This window comes from Columba livia, chromosome 3 (assembly GCF_036013475.1).
Source record: "Columba livia isolate bColLiv1 breed racing homer chromosome 3, bColLiv1.pat.W.v2, whole genome shotgun sequence".
NCBI classification, from domain to species: Eukaryota; Metazoa; Chordata; class Aves; order Columbiformes; family Columbidae; genus Columba; species Columba livia.
Genome location: NC_088604.1, coordinates 81,925,804 through 81,944,984, shown reverse-complemented (window position 1 = coordinate 81,944,984; position 19,181 = coordinate 81,925,804). Strand labels below are relative to the sequence as shown.

The following is a 19,181-nucleotide window of genomic DNA, read 5'->3' as shown; positions in this document are numbered from 1 at the left end:
ATGAGAGACGAAAGAGGCTTGGGCTTTTAAACCCTCACAAACTATGCATCTGCTCTTCACCTGTCCTTCATGAGCTATCCCTTCACCTTTCAGTCCAATGGTAATTCTGGGTCTGGGGCTTCTTTGTTTCTTATTGGATGCTCTTTTCTCTGTCTCCCAGGCAGCTTTTTACTGTTCTTATCTTGATGGTTCGCAGCCTCTGCTGACAGTGTTGCCTCTTTGTCTCCTGGTACCAGTCTTCGCACCACCACCCATCACCAAGCAACCAGGTTAAGATAGGTTCACAGTTTGTGGCCTGGAATTCCAGCAGGCCTGGCCATTCATACTAGGTTTGACTACTCGTGCTAAAACAGGTTATTCAAACAAAAGAATACAGCTAAAATAATAAAACACAATTTAAAAGTCAGTTTGATTAAACTCATTTTGAAACAGCTTGAGTCAGCTGATATGGAAGAATCCTCAGCATTTCTATTAATACTGACTAGGAGAAACCAACCTGCTTTTTGAGTGTGTTTTAGAAAATTGTGTTACAATCACTAAAGACAGAAAACATTTAGCATTTAGCTCCTGAGGTACATGAAAAATACTTTGTAACTGTGCATAATTTCTAATATACAAGAATTTGTAAGGTAGCAGTTCACTAAACTGGACTTAGCTTTAATAACATGTACAGGAAATTATATCACATCATAAGAATTCTAGACTCTTCAGGAATAAAAATTCCAATTCTTCTGTTGTTATTTTTTCACAAGCCTCACAAGTTAACAATGAAATCAGGTTTATTACAAATTGGTGGCAAAGTGCAAGCCAGTAAAGAAATTGTTGAAGAACCACAGTACTGTAAACACCCTAAATTAACTAATATACCACTCTAACATTTTTTTTCTACCATCCTTTTTTTCATTTGGCAGAAAAAATGCATAAAACCTATTGAGATGTAGTATACTATACATGAAAGAAATACTAATGATACAGTCTTTTGCATTTTATTTCTATCAAGTTTATGAGGCTAGTATTACTGAATGATTAACTTGAATATAACTTAGTAATATTGTTTTAGCTAGTTGGACTGGATATTGAGCTTTACCCAGTCCCACAAAGAACAGAAATAAAATAACTGCATTTGCAAATGTCTTTTCCATAATCACTTCACTTTGCGTTTTTTTTTGAATGGGAAGCTAAAAAAGTTGCCTATGCAATAGTAGGTACAGATATAATATATATGCTGAGACGATGATGGAAGGGAACATAATGGACTGCATAAAACTTTCAGTGCCACATGACCAGAAACGTGTATTTTATGGGACAATGATAACATACAGGCTATGGACATGCCAGCAATCCCTATCCCCATTACTTCTTCAGCACATCTTCTCTAAGTATGATATATATTTTTTTAAATGGATTTAAAAATATCACTGAGAGTTAGAGTTATAGTTTGTCCATCATAAGAGGTGATGAAACAATTGCAGTTTTCATGGTTCTCTCAAAAGCACTATATTTTCCTCAAAGCTAGAGATGTCCTCACTTCCTTAAGTGTTAAATCAACTATACTGGATGGAAGAACAGAGAGGTGAGAATTAGCTTTGTATGTTCCCTGTTGGTTAATCTTAGGGGAGGCAGATTTTATTTTACTTTTTTTATCTGTCTTTGGAATTGTATGGATTAAATCATGATGTTACCTGGAAGTTCAAAGGAAATACAGGCATATTCTTTCAGAGAATGTGGATAGCAGAATGTAAAATAGCTTGTAAAATGTTCATGACAAACTACCTTCAGTTTAAATATTGAATATTTCTGTCAATTTTTTATTGCATATGTTACTTTCTGATGATAGGAAAAGTATTTGACATTCAAAAATTACTTCTTCAAAGACTTTGAGGACAATACAGAAAGGCAGTATTGCCTGTTTGTACTGATTTCCATAAAAATAGAATTGTGCTTCATTCTGTACAGGAGGTCTTCCCCTTATGAACTGGGAGAGAATACTGTTAATCAAATATGAAAAAAAAAAAAAATACTTGAGTTTGATGCAGAATAAGATTGCTTCATTCTCTTGCATTTTTTTCCACCCAGCATAATTTATAGTCCTGTGCAATCTGAGGTAAAGACAGCTAAGAAAATTTGGGATTAAAATCTCAACTGCTCTGAGTTGTTGTTGTTGAAAATGTAATTTTAATTTGCATATCAGGAATCAGGAGTACACAAAAGAGACTTTTCACCCAGAAATAGAGATTGCTTAGAATTTCATCATTCTAACAACTCCAAACCAACATGTAATTGTGTGTTAGTATGATAAAACTATCTAGATGCTTCTTGAACTGCAAGGTAGTGTGATTACTAGTCATTGATCATCACTACCAGCTAATAGACCACCTATTTAAATGTCATTTTGTGGACTTCTTAAGCATGAAAAGAATAACATTTCTAATACACAGAAAGGCACTGAAGAAAACTGAAAAGAAACATCTGCACCTTTTGATTTGCACATTATGATCGTGAATTGCATTTTAATTGCTTGAACAGGAATTTCATTTCTTTAATTCCAGAAATGATCCCTTACATCATCACAAGTTTTGACTATTTAGGAAATGGACAGAAGCTCAACTTCTGCAGAAAAACCTTTATCATTTCTGACTGTAAATTGAATGAAGATGAATGGAGAGGAAGAGGAAAGTATTTCCTTGCTTTGAAAGATTGTCGGGAGTCTATGATTTCTGCAGAAAATGCTCACTCATCTTGAGGTTTTGCCCTCTTCTGTCCTGTGAAGCTATGTCCTACTTCCTCTTTTGAGTCTTCAGGGAACCAAAAGGCACCAAAAATGAGACAGGAGCTTGGATGTACATGGTAAGACCGGTGTGTGAAAAATTAATGGATCCATAGAGAGGAAAGTGCCATAGGCAGCAATGGGAATAAAAGCTCATTTGCTTTCCTTTAGCAGGAAGAAAAGCTCAGCAGCATAAAAAATGTGCTGCTGCTGCTTTTCTTCATATCCTTTATTTTTTCTTTCTCGGTCACCCTCCTATATAAGAGACCCAATGAACAATAGACAGGAGACACACCTGGACTTCGAGGTGAATTCTTACTCCATGTGTAGTTTTGACCCTATCTGTGTTTTCACTACTGCAGAAGTGTCTGTATCTCCATTGACTCCTACAAAGATACGCCCTTTAACTATGCTACATCTGTTTATTTTGATCAGGTCTAAAGAAAAGAGAAAAGCAACACCACCAAAACATAGCTTGACCCTTAGTCAGCAGAATATATGTTAGTATAGGATTTACCTTCTGTGAAAACAAAGAAACTAAAACCCAGGGGAAACTGCCTCAGAATTGCTGGACACCATGCAGCTGTATTTATCTGCGGAAATTTTTAGCATAGTACTGACTGAAAGTCCTCTTGCAATTTAAGAGAAACCCATGCACCTACAATTAATTCACATGATCCATGTACATTTAATGATGTACCAGCACCATTGAGGGAGTCATGTGTACAATGTAATACTATATGTTCTTACCCTTCAGCTAAACTTTTTGTGAGAGTCAAACACTTTCTCACAGACTTTCCCCTTCAATACCATGTAAATAAGTCACTTTAGCTCCTTGCATTAGCTCCCTTTTCTCACCTTTGTGTCAGCTTTTTCACCGGGAATATAGGAGGTAGACAGAACTACAATATGTAGTACTGATTTTCTATTTATAGGAGAGACAAGGGTACAATTCAGTTACTGCTCCTACTCCCCAAGCTATTAAGAAATCCTCTCTGCTCCTTGTACTTTGTCTAGAAACTTAGAAGAGTCCAACACATCCATGCTCCCTTCCCTTCCCTTCCCTTCCCTTCCCTTCCCTTCCCTTCCCTTCCCTTCCCTTCCCTTCCCTTCCCTTCCCTTCCCTTCCCTTCCCTTCCCTTCCCTTCCCTTCCCTTCCCTTCCCTTCCCTTCCCTTCCCTTCCCTTCCCTTCCCTTCCCCTCTGTGTTGTACAGAATGAATTGTACAATACAGAAGCATGTGAGACATACTAGATAAAGTTATTGCTGTCCCAGAGAGCAGTTTGCTATCAATATCTTTATTTCCAAGATTTACTGCCTGGTTTCTTCTCTATTTTCAGGCTCTTTCTCAGTGTGATGGTTTTCCTCTCTGATACCAAGAATGCAATTAATGCCAAGCAGAAGACTGGCAAATGTTTGAGCTTTTAAGGCTGGTTCTGTAACAGGCTACTATAAGTTTTTATTCCACTGTACAAAACTACAGAAACTACAGTTACGTACTGCAGCCACAAATATTGCAGTTGATTTCCAAGCCCAAATGCCAAGTAATGGTATTGTTTCTCACTCCTAAAACACACTCTGGGAAATCACAAAGACCTGTTGTCAATAGCCTAATTAGTAAGAAAACAGCAAGCAGCTTAAGAAATCAGCATGCTATCCAGAAAAAAAAACAAAACAAAAAATCCACAAACTTGTATAACATTATTGGCAAATACAATTATTTAAAGAGGATGAATCAAAACATACCATAAAGTGCCAAAATTCTCAGTGAAATTGATGTTTTGTATCTGCTTTTTGTTTTTCTAGTACTGTGAGGTGCAACTGGGTCATATTTTCAGGGTTTCTTCTGCAAACCTAAAAGGCTACTCCCCCTCCTCTCCCAAATATGTATACACACAAAATTCTCACTTGTTTCCAGAAACCATTTTGTATTGGGTTATTTTCTGGGTTGTTCTTTTTTAGTGAATATTTTGAATGCCACTTGATGGTCTTCCAAGATATCATGGGGTAAACCAGCAATTCATTGGTCAGCCTCCTTAGGCTGGGTATTAAAGACATGACAGAATATGGCTATCTGATATGCTTGAATGAGACACAGTGTCCCCTGTAGTATGCTCTAGAGATTATTCACAAACAATTTTTTTTTTTAAACTAATTTTGTAGTTTTTATATTTGGTTTTCTAAACTACATAGTGAAGAATGTGCCTAAATAAGAAAGCTGAGTAAAGCAGCTGTCCTTACAAGGTAAGTATGCAATCTGGCATCCTACAGTTCAGATCCAGCAGTTATATATCAGGTCTTGACATTTCTGTCCAGCGGGCCCGAAGGTAACGGAAAATGCTCACTTTTCTCATATGAGAAGTAAGTTGTACTCATTCTATGAAGGATTAAAGCAAGCAACATCCTGTCCAGGAACAGGTATTAATAGATCAGAAACAAATGTACTTGTATGTAGCATAACAAGTCTCCTTAGGATCCATTTTCTCAATTTTCCTCTTTCAGAAAGATGAATAAGTGCATCTTTATTTCTTCATAGTTTTCTCTGTTTATGATCTACAGTACTTGTTGTCACTCAAGATGACTTTAGACATTTTAATGTGCAGCCATTTTGCCAGAAGCCTGTGGTAGAATATCAGAGTTTGATTTCTGGGGTAATGAAATGAAAGACTTCAACTTCATTATTAATTATTATCTTGACAATATAGTTTTCTCTTAAAGCAAGCCTGAAAATTCCTTCGGATGCAGTGACCAGTCTTATATACTCATGTTTCCAAAAATTACTTCCTCTGAGGATTTCTTTCACATATAAGGAAATTTTCTGCATTCATTGCATTTTCCACAAGGTTTTAGATACCTCTTTCCTCGACTCTGGACATCTTATTCCTTTTCACATTCCCCGGGATGCGATTTATCCAACACACTTTTGTACTTTTCTCTCTGTTCAACTCTGTTTCCTCTTGCCTCCAAACAGCTCAACTTTTTTTCCCTCAGGGAGTAATTAAGGAAGACAACATGGGCAGTTCATGTTCCTATCAGGCTTCCAGCCATCCCTACCATATTTTCTTTCTCACACAGCTTCTTCTCGCAGTAGAGAAAGAATGTTAGAAGAAAGATAGTACTCTACAACAACCGTGTGTCGGCTGTTGTGGACACTCTAACAGTCAGATCCTCTGAAAAGTTTGTATCGTAAGAACTGCTGTCATAATATCGCAGGTTCTCAGGCTTCAAGAGTCAAGAGATTGCTGCCTACAGTATTTTGCATCAAGGAATCAAAGTGATAGGGAATGAGATTCTCAGGCAATATCAAGAACTTAATTATTTTAGTGTGTGCTTTTATTGCAAGCCTGTTATTCTAGTATCCTTTCCCAAAATCACTTTGATGGGTGCACTTCCCATGAGTCTTTTACATTACTAAAATTTAGAAAAAAAAACCCACCACCAACCTGTTCCTTCCTTGCATTACTTTTTTCATTGCTTGTGGCTAATTCTTTGTTTCTGCATTATCCATTTTATCACTATAATATTTTAACTTATATTGTCCAGAACAAGAGAAAGCTCAAGCTGTACTAAATCAGAAGAGAATAATTAAAAAAAATAGTTGTATGTTAGAAGGCTAATCTCTATTTCCCAACCTGTTCAGACAACTGATACCTGGTTTAGCTTATTCTGAATGTGAACTTCCTCTCTGAAAAGCTCTGCCCATATAAGTGTTTCTCCTTTTGCTTGCAAAAATATCTGAAGAGGCATCCAACTGCTCTTTCAGATGAGGTGCATCAGATGTCTTTCCTAGCCAGTGATTCCAGTTCTAAGAAAGATGTGTTTGGGAAGAACACTGGAGGAGTATCAGCTCTCACTGACTCATGAGCAGCATGTTAGACCATTATAGCTCAGGGTTCAACCGCTCTATCAGTGAAGTAAACAAGCAAACTTGGCTAAAAAAGTGCTTCTACATCTAAGCCATAGGTTTGTCTGTGTGGAAAAGTGACTCCACACAGCAGGTGAAGCAAAGTGACTCATTACAGATAAAATTGGGCTAAGAACAATATGAACCATGCTAGAAAGACATAGTGAACTGAAAGGACATTTCACCCTGCTAGAATGGTCTTGTACATGCCTATGAGTCAGAGAGGAGAGAGGGAGACATCAGGAAAAGTACAGATAAAGGTGATAAGATAAAAGAATAGCAGAACAACAAGGAGAAGAATTTTAAATAATTGTGTCAAATTTGCAAAATGTGCTGAGTTGCCTACCCAAAATATAAGAACAAATTAATATAAAAATACTATGATTAAAAGTTAGAATTTGAATAACTGTAATATTGCGATAATTTTTAACTGTTTAACATGTTTTTCTCATCTCCATTTTGAACTGCTTTATGACTTGTGTTATAAGAAGAAATTATATAGGTTGACTGCTTTATTAGATTTGTAAGACATATTCATTATTAATAACCTAGTCTTTGAAGATATTATTCTGTGAAGAATTGTTCGAAATGGATTCCCCTAACATATTAATAAATATTAAAGTTGGTTTCACTACATTACTGATACAGAAAACTAAATATAAAATTTGCACAGAATTTTTTCTCCTTTCTGTTTAGATGATGAAACTAAAGTATATTAAAACATTGTTGAAGGATACATCTCGAAAATCAAATGTAAGTAATGATATTCTCATCTTGAATTGTGCATCCCTCACAGCAAACTGAAAATGTTACTTGTAGTTTGAATAGGGAAACCCCAATTAAGAAGATCTTTACAAGGCAGGCACACAGCTAAATGTTATTCACCCCAGCCTCTCTGTTCACTCTAAGTCCCCTTTACCCTGAGTCCAATTATCAGGTTCCATCATATTGTTCAATCCGCATCAAGCTAGTCCATCCTCTTTTTTTGCTACCCTCAGACTGTGGTCCCACATAAATGGAATCAAGCTGAGTCAGGGGAATTTCAGATTGGATATTAGGAAAAGATTCTTCATTGAGAGGTGGTCGGCCTGGAACAGACTCCCCAGGGAAACGGTCATGGCGCCAAGCCTATCAGAGTTCAAGAAGTGTCTTGATGATGCTCTTAGTCATATGGTTAAGTTCTAGGTAGTCCTGCAAGGAGCAGGGATTTGGACTCGACGATCCTTATGTGTCCCTTCCAACTCAAGATATTCTATGAGTCTATGATTTTTTATAATAGCGAGATTAATCTATTGCTTTTATGATGGTGCTAGCCAGACAGTACCACATTTGCATGAAGTTAGAGTTACAGGGAAATCTCTTGAAGAAGTATACATTAAACCAACAGAAGAAACTTACACTTGATCAACATTTTGATTTTAGGAATTCTGTTGTTTCTGGTGTAGCCTCAGAAGCCCCAAAACAGAACGACTGGTTTGCAGAAAGACAAGACACAACTCGCACTTTGCACTTCCCATTCTCAGACACAATATCCAATTTCTAAATTTCCTCTCCTTTTTGAATGGACTTTTGCATCTTTTATCCTTCATGACTTGCTATAAGACAGTGGTTCACAGGAGGAGAGAGTCTTTTCTAGTTCTGGTTCCCAACCTCACATGAAAAATACAGGCAAAAGAAACCTGGGAAAACTCAGTTTATTATGTGACATTGGGATATTCTTTACCTACATAGTTTCTTGGAATTTGATGTGAGTTGTAAGAAGTATACAATGAGCAAACTGTATGCTCCGTTGTGGATGAATTTTTACAAGACACGAGGAAGCACATTCCTGGTACAAAATCAACGCCTTGTAAATTCTACTTCTCTTCCAAAGCATGAAACATGTGAAAGCCTTTCAAAAAATATTCCTAATGTGCACTGCACAATCTATTTCCCTAATATTTCTCACAGGAATGCATTTTGGCTGAGGTGCTGAGGTTTTCGATATGCTAAAAAAAAAAAAAAAAAAAAAAGAAAAAAAGAAATAATATGCAGGTATCCGAATGGAAAACTTCAGTTTATGTTACTAACCCAAGAACATGTTCTAATAAGAATAACTGTCTCTGGCAACTTCAGTATAAAGATATTCTTTTGCCTTGTTTGGTAATTCACTGAGAGGATATAGAAAAAGCAATTGACGTGGTATAACAGGACTTCAATGGTACTTTAATTCCACCCCACATGACGTTCCTCTTACGAGACTAGAGAGAGAATGAACTGCATCAGCGTTTTCAATCTCTTTCCATTTTGATTCCCTGTTTTTTTTTCCAGGGAAGGAACAGATTCCTTGTATAGCAAATGCGCACCTGCTGACAAGATGTTTGCTTGTCTTAAGTTATCACAGAACGTAGAACCATATTTTGAAAAAAAAAAGAGGGACAGATAAAACAGAATAAGGGCAGAATTTATTGAAATAGATTGGAAAAGAAAGTAGCAACGTTTTGGTGTCAGATTGAGTGGAGATGTCAGGTATCTTACAGCAGTCTGCTTTATGTCTGGTCCTATTCAATATTCTCTGTAATGTCAGGAACAATGGAGTGTAGATTACCACCACCAAGCTGTGGAATATAGACTTGTATTTGATGTGGGAGACAGGACCAGCATCCAAAACGGTCTTGATAAATTGGAGAAGCATTCTGAAATGAACAAATTGACATTATTAAGGCTTTGTATTTGGAAAACAAAACAAAACTATAATAATTCAACATACAAATTGTAGGTGGCAACTGGTTGTGCTATCATCCTGCAGAGAATGACAGACAGTTTATAAGAAGCCATGAAGGAAATATAACCCAACAGGGTGATTCAGGTGCAAGTAAGATGAACCTCAGTGTTGACTGTAGAAAAAGCAGCACTGTATACAAGTAGTAAGAGAAAAAAATACTGTTGTAATTTGCCTCTGCCAGATCTCAGCTGGACATCACATCAGATGTTTAGCACCTTGTAGTAGGGAAAAAATAGACCAGCTGAAATGACTAAAAAAAAAAAAAGCAATAAGAATATAAGGTTTAGAAGACTTCTACCTTGAGAAAAACAAACCAAACTAAACAAACAAAGAAAACACAACTAAAATCAGTTTTGTTTGAATGAGAGAACTGCAGGCAGTGGTAAGGAGACATACAGCTATTCTTCTGACGTGGAAAGAGCATTAGAAAAAGAACAATGACCAGTTATTCACTGTCACTGTTACGCACTTGCTGAAAAAAAAAAAAAAAAAAAAAAAGAATTCATAGCAAAGCAGATTCAAAAGAGATACTAAGAAACTCTTTCAAAGGATAAGGACTGGCAAAGGCAACAGAAAGAGGCTATGGAATTTCCTTCCACTAAGGGAAGTCCAGAAAACTCTACATTAAAGAGAATCTAAGGCAGTTGTCTGGTGTCATTACCGGGGAAGACATAGATGATCACTTAAGATGTTCCCTGCCCTGCCCTTCAATGATTCTGTGGCAGTTCCGCTGGAGCCCCGAATGACTGGTTGCAGCATTGACATTGCTTGTTTGCCCTTTCTACTCTGCCTCTAAACAAAATGAGATTTTTGTGGCCCAAGTGTAAAACTGGTGTAATTTAATTGCCAGTGTGCTGTTCTGTCAGTACACAATTTGGCCTTATGTTGTTGAGGGGTTTTGACATTTCAAGAATTTGTATCTGAATTTGTAAATTCTAGAACTCCTGATAAATTTGGTTGAAGGGTTTGAGCGTTTATGTAACTGCTTCAGGTTTTTTCAGCTTCTAATTTTATATATGCTGAACATAACTATAGTGGCACATTTTCATTACATGAGGATAATTTATTCTTTTTTATATAAGGGAAGTAGAATTTTACAAATCCACCGGAAAACAAACAAAAATATTACTAAATACTAAGATATGTAGATAAGATGTCTGTCTCATATATGCTCATCTTTAAAACAAGGCAATGTATCAGTGAACTACTTGCTGCACATCTCAGGGATTAATCTAATCCTTCTTGTGCAGTTTAAAAATGGATCATACACACCACAACCAATTTTCAGGAAAGGGTAATTCAGTATATCATGAACATTCATTGTAATTTCTAGGCCTTGCAGATGATCAGTATTCCACTTTGAAAAGAGTGTTTAAAAAAATTATTTTTCAGTCCCCCGAAGAAAGTTGGAATTCTTCCTTTCTAGAGTAGACTATGGAAAGCTTGTGGTGACTGCAGCTCCTTCTTTGCCTGTTTACAGCAGTACTGGTGATTTAGTTTAAGTAATGATTTTTTCCAGTTTCTCAGGAGTTTTAAATTTTCATTTCAAGAAGGCTTGTTTTAAGCCATTGAGACCATTCATAAGGAAAAATAACTCTTTCCTTAGAATACATTTCCTGTGGATTAGAATGAAACACATTTTGCACAAGAAATCAGCTAAGGCTCCCTCGTTTAGCCTCTGCCTACCACCATGTGTATCCTCCAAGTGAGGATACAGCTAAGTGAGGATGAGCTAAGACTGTTTATTTAAAACTGTGTCTCTAGAGACAAAATGTATTGTGTTCAATTATGTCAATCTCATTCCAGAAGTTCATAAAAAGCAAGACCATCCTATGTCTTGAGGATCCCACAGGCAGCTTCAGTGCTTCGTTCAGTGGAAAGAAATCCGGGAGATCTTATCTCAATATTTAGGTCTGTTATAGGCTACTTAATAACTTTAGCTTGTCACTTACATTCTTTGTATCTCAAATTGTATCAGCTAATTTGGAACAACATTGCTTCCTTTCTTCTTCAGATCTGTCTTTTTTATTTAGATAGAGAAACTGAGAGGTAAAGAGTATCACTTAGAATGCATCTCTGGAACACCTTGCACAAAGAGTCCCAAGATCTCTGTCACAGCAAAACTGAATGTGACAGTGCCTGTAACTTATTTATATTGTACCTGTGCTATAATGTATGCTAGTCACTGATGAATAGTAACCTTCAGAAAGCTTATCCTGAAATGTTAATCACGTATGTAATTCTTATAGGTCAGTCAAGCTTTACATAAGATACACATATTTGTAAGAACTCAGTTCCTCATCAGTCAAACCATCCTAAATGCAGGCTCCTGTAGCCTATCCTATTCTCTTGCACCACGTGTGACCATTGTCTTCCCATTCTGCTCTTCCATGAATATCTGGTCTGATTGAAAGACAATCATCCTAAATGCTGTTAGATCAATTGGATCAGAGTACAAAGATTAAGCATGAAGAACTACTTTCATATGGTCTCATGGGTCTTACTCAAACTTCTTTTAGGTGCTGTCACATTCACAAACATCTTTCTGGTCACACAAGTAAGTCTGATGTAACATGACATAACTGCATTTGGGGAAGAAAGTAATGACTTTTGTGACATAAATTTCTGCTTGCTCTCAGTTGGAAATATTTCAGTAAATAATAATCCTTTCACCTGTATTTCTCTGGAAGCCACCATCCAAACACTTATAAACCCTTCAGGGCAAAATATTTTAATTCAACTGTATCTATAATAGACAGGATGGCACAAATACAGATGAATCACTTTTACTTCTAAGTTATATCGCAATTAGAAAACAGTTTGTGTTAAAGCTCCTGAGACTGTAGCTTGCAGCTTGACATTATTGAGCAGGAAGTTTTGAGCTAATTTCAAAAGGGCAGTTATAATTTAGGGCATTTTTCTTTGGTTCAGAGAAAGAGCTTCAAAAAAATTCTGTGCTACGAAATTAGGTATAATATATTGAAGAATAATCTGAAGACACACTGTGTTAAAAGATTTTTGGATCATTTTAAAGTATACACTTTTGTATGGTAGAAATAAGACTTTTTAGGAAAAAAGAAATCTTACATGTGAGAGAGCTCTTTGGGCACTTCCTGGTCTATATCTTTTTTTACTGAAAATATTCCTGAGTACAAATGTACACTACAGAGGTACTTGGATATTTTAAAAAGAAAAAAATAGTCTCCATGCTGTTTTATCCTTTTTGGAATACCTTTCTTCCTTTGTCCTATATTAATTCACTGTGAGAATATACTTGAGGGAAGTTTCAGAGTGCTAATCTTAGAGTCTGTTCTTTCCCTACCAATTTAGCCACAAAAAAGCTTTCACAAATATTTTCTTATCTTTGTTTTACTTCCCCCACCCTCTAACTGGATTTTCTTTTCTTTATATTTTTTGTTGTTTATGTAGTTACATTCACGAGAGGTTGTTCATTTTTTTCTCTCCTTCCTACACTTCATATTGTGCAGATGTAGAGAATATAGCCCTTGTTATCAACCATAATTTATGTATGTATTGAAAATAAAAGTGAAAAGGCATTCCTCTGCCCCTGGAGATACCTCCTTCTGCTGGTTCACATTCCTCGCTTGCTGTGCTTCCAGTTCATTGGAAAAAATGTTGCCCCCTACAGTATTTTTCCTCTGCTGACTACCACTCCTCTGGAACAATTTTAACAACCCACTTCAGAGCAAGAGCACTCAAGAGCTTAGATCTTGTCAGCAGCTTGCCTGTTGCACTCAGCTGCAGCAACCAGACAAATTCAGAACGAGGAACCCAAGCTGAGATAGATGTGAACCTACCCAGGAAACAAACAGAAAAAAAGCGAGTGCCCTTCACACGCATGATAAGGATCTCATTCCCAGAGGAGGTAGATAGGTATTACTTGCTGCAGATTAATTTTAAAGAAATGTAGGCCACATTTTTTCCCCCTGGTTAAACCCTCATTGTACAATTATTTTTGTCTCGTGACTCCGATGGGGACATAGAAGTGTAACAGAGGACAGAATTTGGCCCCGTTAATACGTGTCACTAATGAATGTTATTTTAAGGTGCAAGAAGAAATCTTGTCTGGACAAGATTATTGAGGCCCAGAACTTAAAGTGTTCTGTGGATGGGTGTGAAGTGAGGGGTGAAAGAGAGGAGAAAGAGAGAGGCAGAGCTGGATTTGGGATGATCACATATTCTGTCACAACCCCTGGTGAAACTGAGAGCACCCAGTCCACACTGGTATGCATTCAGCACATGATGGACTCAAGGGGCCAGCTTAGTGCCCTATTAGATCACAGAATCACAGGATGTCAGGGATTGGAAGGGACCTCGAAAGATCATCTAGTCCAATCCCCCTGCTGGAGCAGAAACATTTAGATGAGGCTACACAGGAATGTGTCCAGGCAGGTTTTGAATGTCTCCAGAGAAGGAGACTCCACAACCCCCCTGGGCAGCCTGTTCCAGTGCTCTGTCACCCTCACTGAGAAGAAATTTCTTCTCAAATTAAAGTGGAACCTCCTGTGTTTGAGTTTGTACCCATTGCCCCTTGTCCTATCACTGGTTGTCACCGAGAAGAGCCTGGCTCCATCCTCATGACACTCACCCTTTACATATTTATAAACATTATTGAGGTCACTCCTCAAATTATATGGAGGTGCAAAGGATGCCATAGGAGAAAAATTCTAGCCCTGGAGTTCTAGGTTAATTGGAAATTTTGATGACATTTACAGGATAATATTTTATTCCATATGAGATACTATTTGATCTCTGAGACTTTTTTTGTTGATTCTGAAGGAAACAAAGCTTATATAATTATACTATTTCTCTGTCAGTCCCAGACTGATCTGTTCTGAAACACGTGGCTGATTTTAACCATATCTGACAGAGGGGAGATGTCTTAAAAGTAATGATGTTCCTAACAGGTGGTTGTGTTGTGTTGTTTTGTTTTGTTTTGTTTTGGTTGTCTGTTTGATTGTTTTTGTCATTACTTTTGGTTTTAGCTTTGTTGTTGTTTGGTTGGTTTCTTTTGTTTTCCTTTGTTTTTTAAATTGGAGATTATGCAAACAAGAAAGAAAGAGGTCCAGGTTAAAATTTGAGGCAAGAGACACAGAAGAGCTTGATTAATAGCTGGATCCAGAAAGATGTGGGGATGCTAAAGCAGGGAACATTATCAGTATTAGACAATGTTTCTATGTTATTTCTAAGGTAGGTGTCTGATATGTTCATAACCTGAAATCTGAAGCACCTGCAACTCCAGACCTTCACTGTAAGCTTAGCTTCGACCCTACCATTACATACTTGTGACTTCAATTCCTGTCTAAAAACTGAAGATACAGATACATAGTTTTTTTTACATTGGGAAAAATTTCTTCACAGAAAGGGCTGTCAAGCAGTGCAACAGGCTGCCCAGTAAAGTGGTTGAGTCACCATCCCTGGAGCTGTATAAAAGACATATAAATGAGGTTCCAAGGGACGTGGTTTAGTGCCAGAGTTAGGTTAATGGTTGGACTCTATGATCTTCAGGGTTTCTTCAACCAAAATGAATCTATGACTTTATGATTCTATATTCTGTACAAAGGTTGTGTTTTATGCTGCATAGGATTTGGGAAAGCAATAAGGTAGAAATCATTTACAATTCACCATGTAACACTCCAACTTTTTTCTTGCTGTTTTCCTGTTTTGCATCTAGTGAGTTTTACTTTTCTGACCCTGTGCATGGTACTGTAGGAGACTGCATTATAAGAAAAAGGCTTTTTCGTGTGTTTCCTCCTCTTGTCCTCCCTTACGACAAACCCATGTTTCAGTGATCGGCAACTGCTTCCAGGAGGCAGGAGCAGATAGGCTGGGAGACACGCATGGCAAGCCTGTCAGGAGAGGAAACAGATTGCTGCAATGGGCTATTTTATAGGCTGCTAGAATTTGGATGGGTAGTCAGGAGCTTGTGGTTTGGTAATTCTAAAATTGTTTGAAAGACTAGCAATTTAATCTGGGACACACCAGTGTTATCAGCAGATTACAAAGATCCCTCCAGCTGAGCCTTGTTGGCTGTTCCTAGATGAGAAAGCAGGTTCACCTGAGCTGGGTAAGAAGGTGGCAGTTGCATTCCTGCCTGGCTGCCTGGCACAGTACCGCTGTTGAAGCTGCTGTCAGTCACAGCCCTCTGACCAGACACCAGCTGAAGCCTGCAGGCAACACTGCCTGCTGCTCTGGTCAGGTGTAGTAAGTTCTAGAAAGTGGGCCAGAGCCTGTGTGCAGGCCAGCTCTACAACATAAATTACTACTTTGTAAGGAGGCTTTGAATCTATTACAGGTGCACACATGTTAGCTATTCAACCATAACAAAGTTTTGCTATAGGAGTTCTTATATTTCTAGGTATGTGCCATTTGTTGATAAAAGGTCTAATGCTCTTGTGTATGTGCTGTACTGCTAGAATGCCTTCATTAAAAAAAAAAAAAAAAAGGTGTTTAGGAAGCTGGGGCACAGGGACCAGCTACTTTAAAACTTGTATGGATAAGATTTTTGGAAGAAAAAGAAGCTGTCTTTAAAAAATATAAATGTATTTTAGCCCTACCTACTTCTTTCAACTTGCATCCTGATTATTTTCTTTGCATTGGCCTGAGTTAACCCTTCCCCTTACAACATTCATCCTGTTCGTTTAGAAAACAGAAAGCTCTGCAGATTGCATAGAAGGAGCTTCTCTGAGTCTTGATGCTAAAATAGGCAGTGAATTAGCAAAAAATTGTAGCATGAACCACAATAAAATCATGTTATGATATGCATGACTTGTATCTATTGTTAATGATGTAAGTATAATGTTTGTAGTTTCAGTCACCCTTGCTGCTGTAGTCATCTGGCTGTGAAAGTAAAAGGCCTTGACAGGAGCAGGTGCTTGGGTAATTCTGAAAATTGCATGAAGAGAAAGACAGCAGCTTAATCCAGCTCATACAGACAATTGGAATTGTTGACCTAGTACAGAATTGATTGAATTTTAATGAGTTGAATTATCTCTGAATTAAGCTGGTAGATATGCTTGTGATTTGAACAAACTTGTTTTTTTGCATGGATCCAAACTGGGAATAAACTGGAAGAGAAAGTCTGGGAAACAGCTTTCCTAACTCTTTTCAGATTAAATTAATGTCCATGTATTCACTAGGTAACTGACATTGTATTCTCAGCTCATTACTTTGAGCAAATTTTTTATGGAAGCACAAAAATGTATGGTCGTTAGACTATGTTCTCCCACTCATAATCTTGTTTCCTGCTTGGGGTTAGGAAGCAACAAAGGCTTTGTAAGTACACCTTGTGCATATGATTTTTAAGGGATTTATTCTGGGTTACTTTGTTTTTCTTTTCTCTCTCTGGGGTAATACTAATGTTGGCAGCAGTAGTGGTAAAAAGGCACATGCAGCTCACCCAGGTGCCAAACAAGAAGGTGTTTGGAAAGCTGAGCAAACCCACTTTATAGCCTAGGGGTTAAAAGCAACTCCAGCACTCTATTTCATGGCTGTTCTGGACAGACAGAAAGAAGTTCACCCAGCAGCTGAGAAGGCTGCTGGTTGCATAGCGAGGGAAGATAAACTAACTCTGCAAGAAAGCTAATTCTACATTAAAAAAAAAAAAATCTAAACACAACATACAAGAAGGAACAGGACAGCATATTGTACTGAAGCACAGTGACATCTTGATTCTGGTCTGTCATAGTATTAAGGAGTGGGGAGAAAAGCAGGTGGCAACTGCAGAATGCTACTATAAACTTTTTTTTAAAAGTATTTACAAGCAGCATAAACAAGAAAACTCAGAGGAATAAGGAAAAGGTTGAAGTGCTTTCTATACTGCTATAGAAACAACATGAAACTTATGCAAAACCAGCATAAAGCAGACTGTCCTTATTTACAGCACATGCAAACTTTTTCTAAGAACATCACCCTGATGGTGTATTTGAAGAAACTCAGAGACTTTGTTTGTTTGTTTGTTTTTTGACTGAATGCTTGTATATATTCCAATCCTGTGGTAGTAGGTGCATCTATAAGCATATACAATTCATAAATAAGCATCTTCAGCTAATGTTTAGTTCCGCAAGCTTTTTACTCAAATAATTCTGTGTGCACTTAAAACTACGGCAGCTGTGATATGCCATACATTATTAAATCTCAGAGCCTTCAGGTGTGTCCTGTATGCAGTAGAGTCACATGGTCCTAATTTTTACTCCAGGTGTTATGAGAGTGCATTGGTGATCTTGGAAATGGCTGGATTTACTCTACTAACTGAATAAACCAGAGAAGAAAGCTGCAAGTCTTTATGCTGGTGAGTAAAATTATTTGTTTGTAACATTCATGGCACTGGTTGTTGCTGTTTTGTTAGGCTTTTTGTTTGTTTGTTGTACTAGTAGTATTTAGGTATTATGAAACTGCCTTTTTGGTTTTAGAGGAAAACACTCTGCTTTATGTTCCTACTAAACCCCTGCTACTGTTCAGTTTATTTTTTCCAGTAATTCATGAAAATAGTAACATTACCTATAAAAGTCTGTAATTATGAGGTGTGATGTGAGTTTTGCCCTTATCCTTAAAACTTGGAAAGGAAAAACTTCCATTATCTGTCTGTTTCGGAATGATATTTTGTAGCAATACACCTTGAGCCCGATCATGAGGATATTTTAAATCTGTGTTTTTATCAGACAAAAGCAGAATTTGCCCAGATCAAGTGGTTAGCAGAGGGCTCTTCTGCAACATTCTCACCAACTAGTTTGTATGAACTGTTTTACCATTCAAAGGCTATTTGCAGTTAACTGGATTCAAGCGTAGACTTCCAGTTCAGTATCACTTTATCTGAATAGGTACATCACTTTATGTCTCTGGCAAATTAACAAATTGTCTGCCAGCAAATATTTACCAGAAACTAAAATGTTGTTATGAGCTCCAATAATTATTTCTTGGTGCTACGTGGGAAAGTTTTCTTGTCTGTGCCTGATATAGCTTCGCAAAGTGTGTGGGCAATTAGCGAGGTGGCTTTTCATAGTGTGAAAAAGGAAAGTACTTTTTTCTACTGAAACAAGTTTGAGCTAAAAGGCAACGCATACCAACTTCTACTGAAAGAGATAGCACTGGACTAAAGAAACTACCCCAAAACGTATTTTATTTTATGAGACAGACACTAGGGTGTCAGGTATCTAAGGATGCGGGCACACCGGCGATATTGTCCAGCCAGGACTATAGAAGTGATTTGATTTCTGAGGTCTGGCTCTGGCTGAGCCGCTGCGGAGGGTGAGAGCTTCCAGGTACGACCTGGACTCGAAGCTGGGGCTCCTGCCCACCCTTTGCCCAGCTCTGGCGCGCCGAGGCTTTCGCGTCCTGGCCAGGCGAGGTGCACTCCTGGTTGCCCTGGGGAAAGGACCGCCAGGTCAGCCAGGTTACGCTTCAGAGCACTAGGAGCGCCTGCCCAGGGAGGGAAGCGATACGGGGACGGAGAGGGCGGCGCGGTGGCCCCCACGGCCGCAGCTCCTTCTCTCCTGCTCACGGCGGCGAGGGGCGCACCCTGCCCTGGGCAAGGGGCGGCTCCCCAGGAGCCCCCGGGGTGGTGAGGTCGGACAAAGGCTTCCTGGAGAGGGAGTGGCAACGGGTTGCTGTGAACACTGCGGCGGGGTCCGGGGGAGCGGGTGGGTGTCCGGCGGGACCTGGGGAGAGGAGACGAACGAACTTCCCCAGGGGCGCGGGGAGGGAACGGGTGGCAGCCGGTTTTCCAG

The 19,181-nt window shown here is 38.3% G+C and overlaps 1 protein-coding gene across 5 annotated transcripts in view; it reads left to right on the top strand.

The window, feature by feature from the left end:
* Window positions 1-17,599: 17,599 nt before the first annotated feature.
* Window positions 17,600-19,181, top strand: part of PLD5 (phospholipase D family member 5) — a 180,972-nt gene continuing 179,390 nt past the window's right edge. Inside the window, exon 1 of one of the 5 annotated variants that reach the window (XM_021296006.2) lies at window positions 17,600-17,746. In XM_021296006.2, coding sequence (XP_021151681.1) covers window positions 17,741-17,746 — 6 coding nt within the window. In that variant the 5' untranslated portion in view covers window positions 17,600-17,740. Of the gene's footprint in view, window positions 17,747-19,038; window positions 19,095-19,181 lie in introns of those variants that run through there. The other 4 variants (XM_021296010.2, XM_065057846.1, XM_065057848.1 and 1 more) reach the window with 4 other exon arrangements.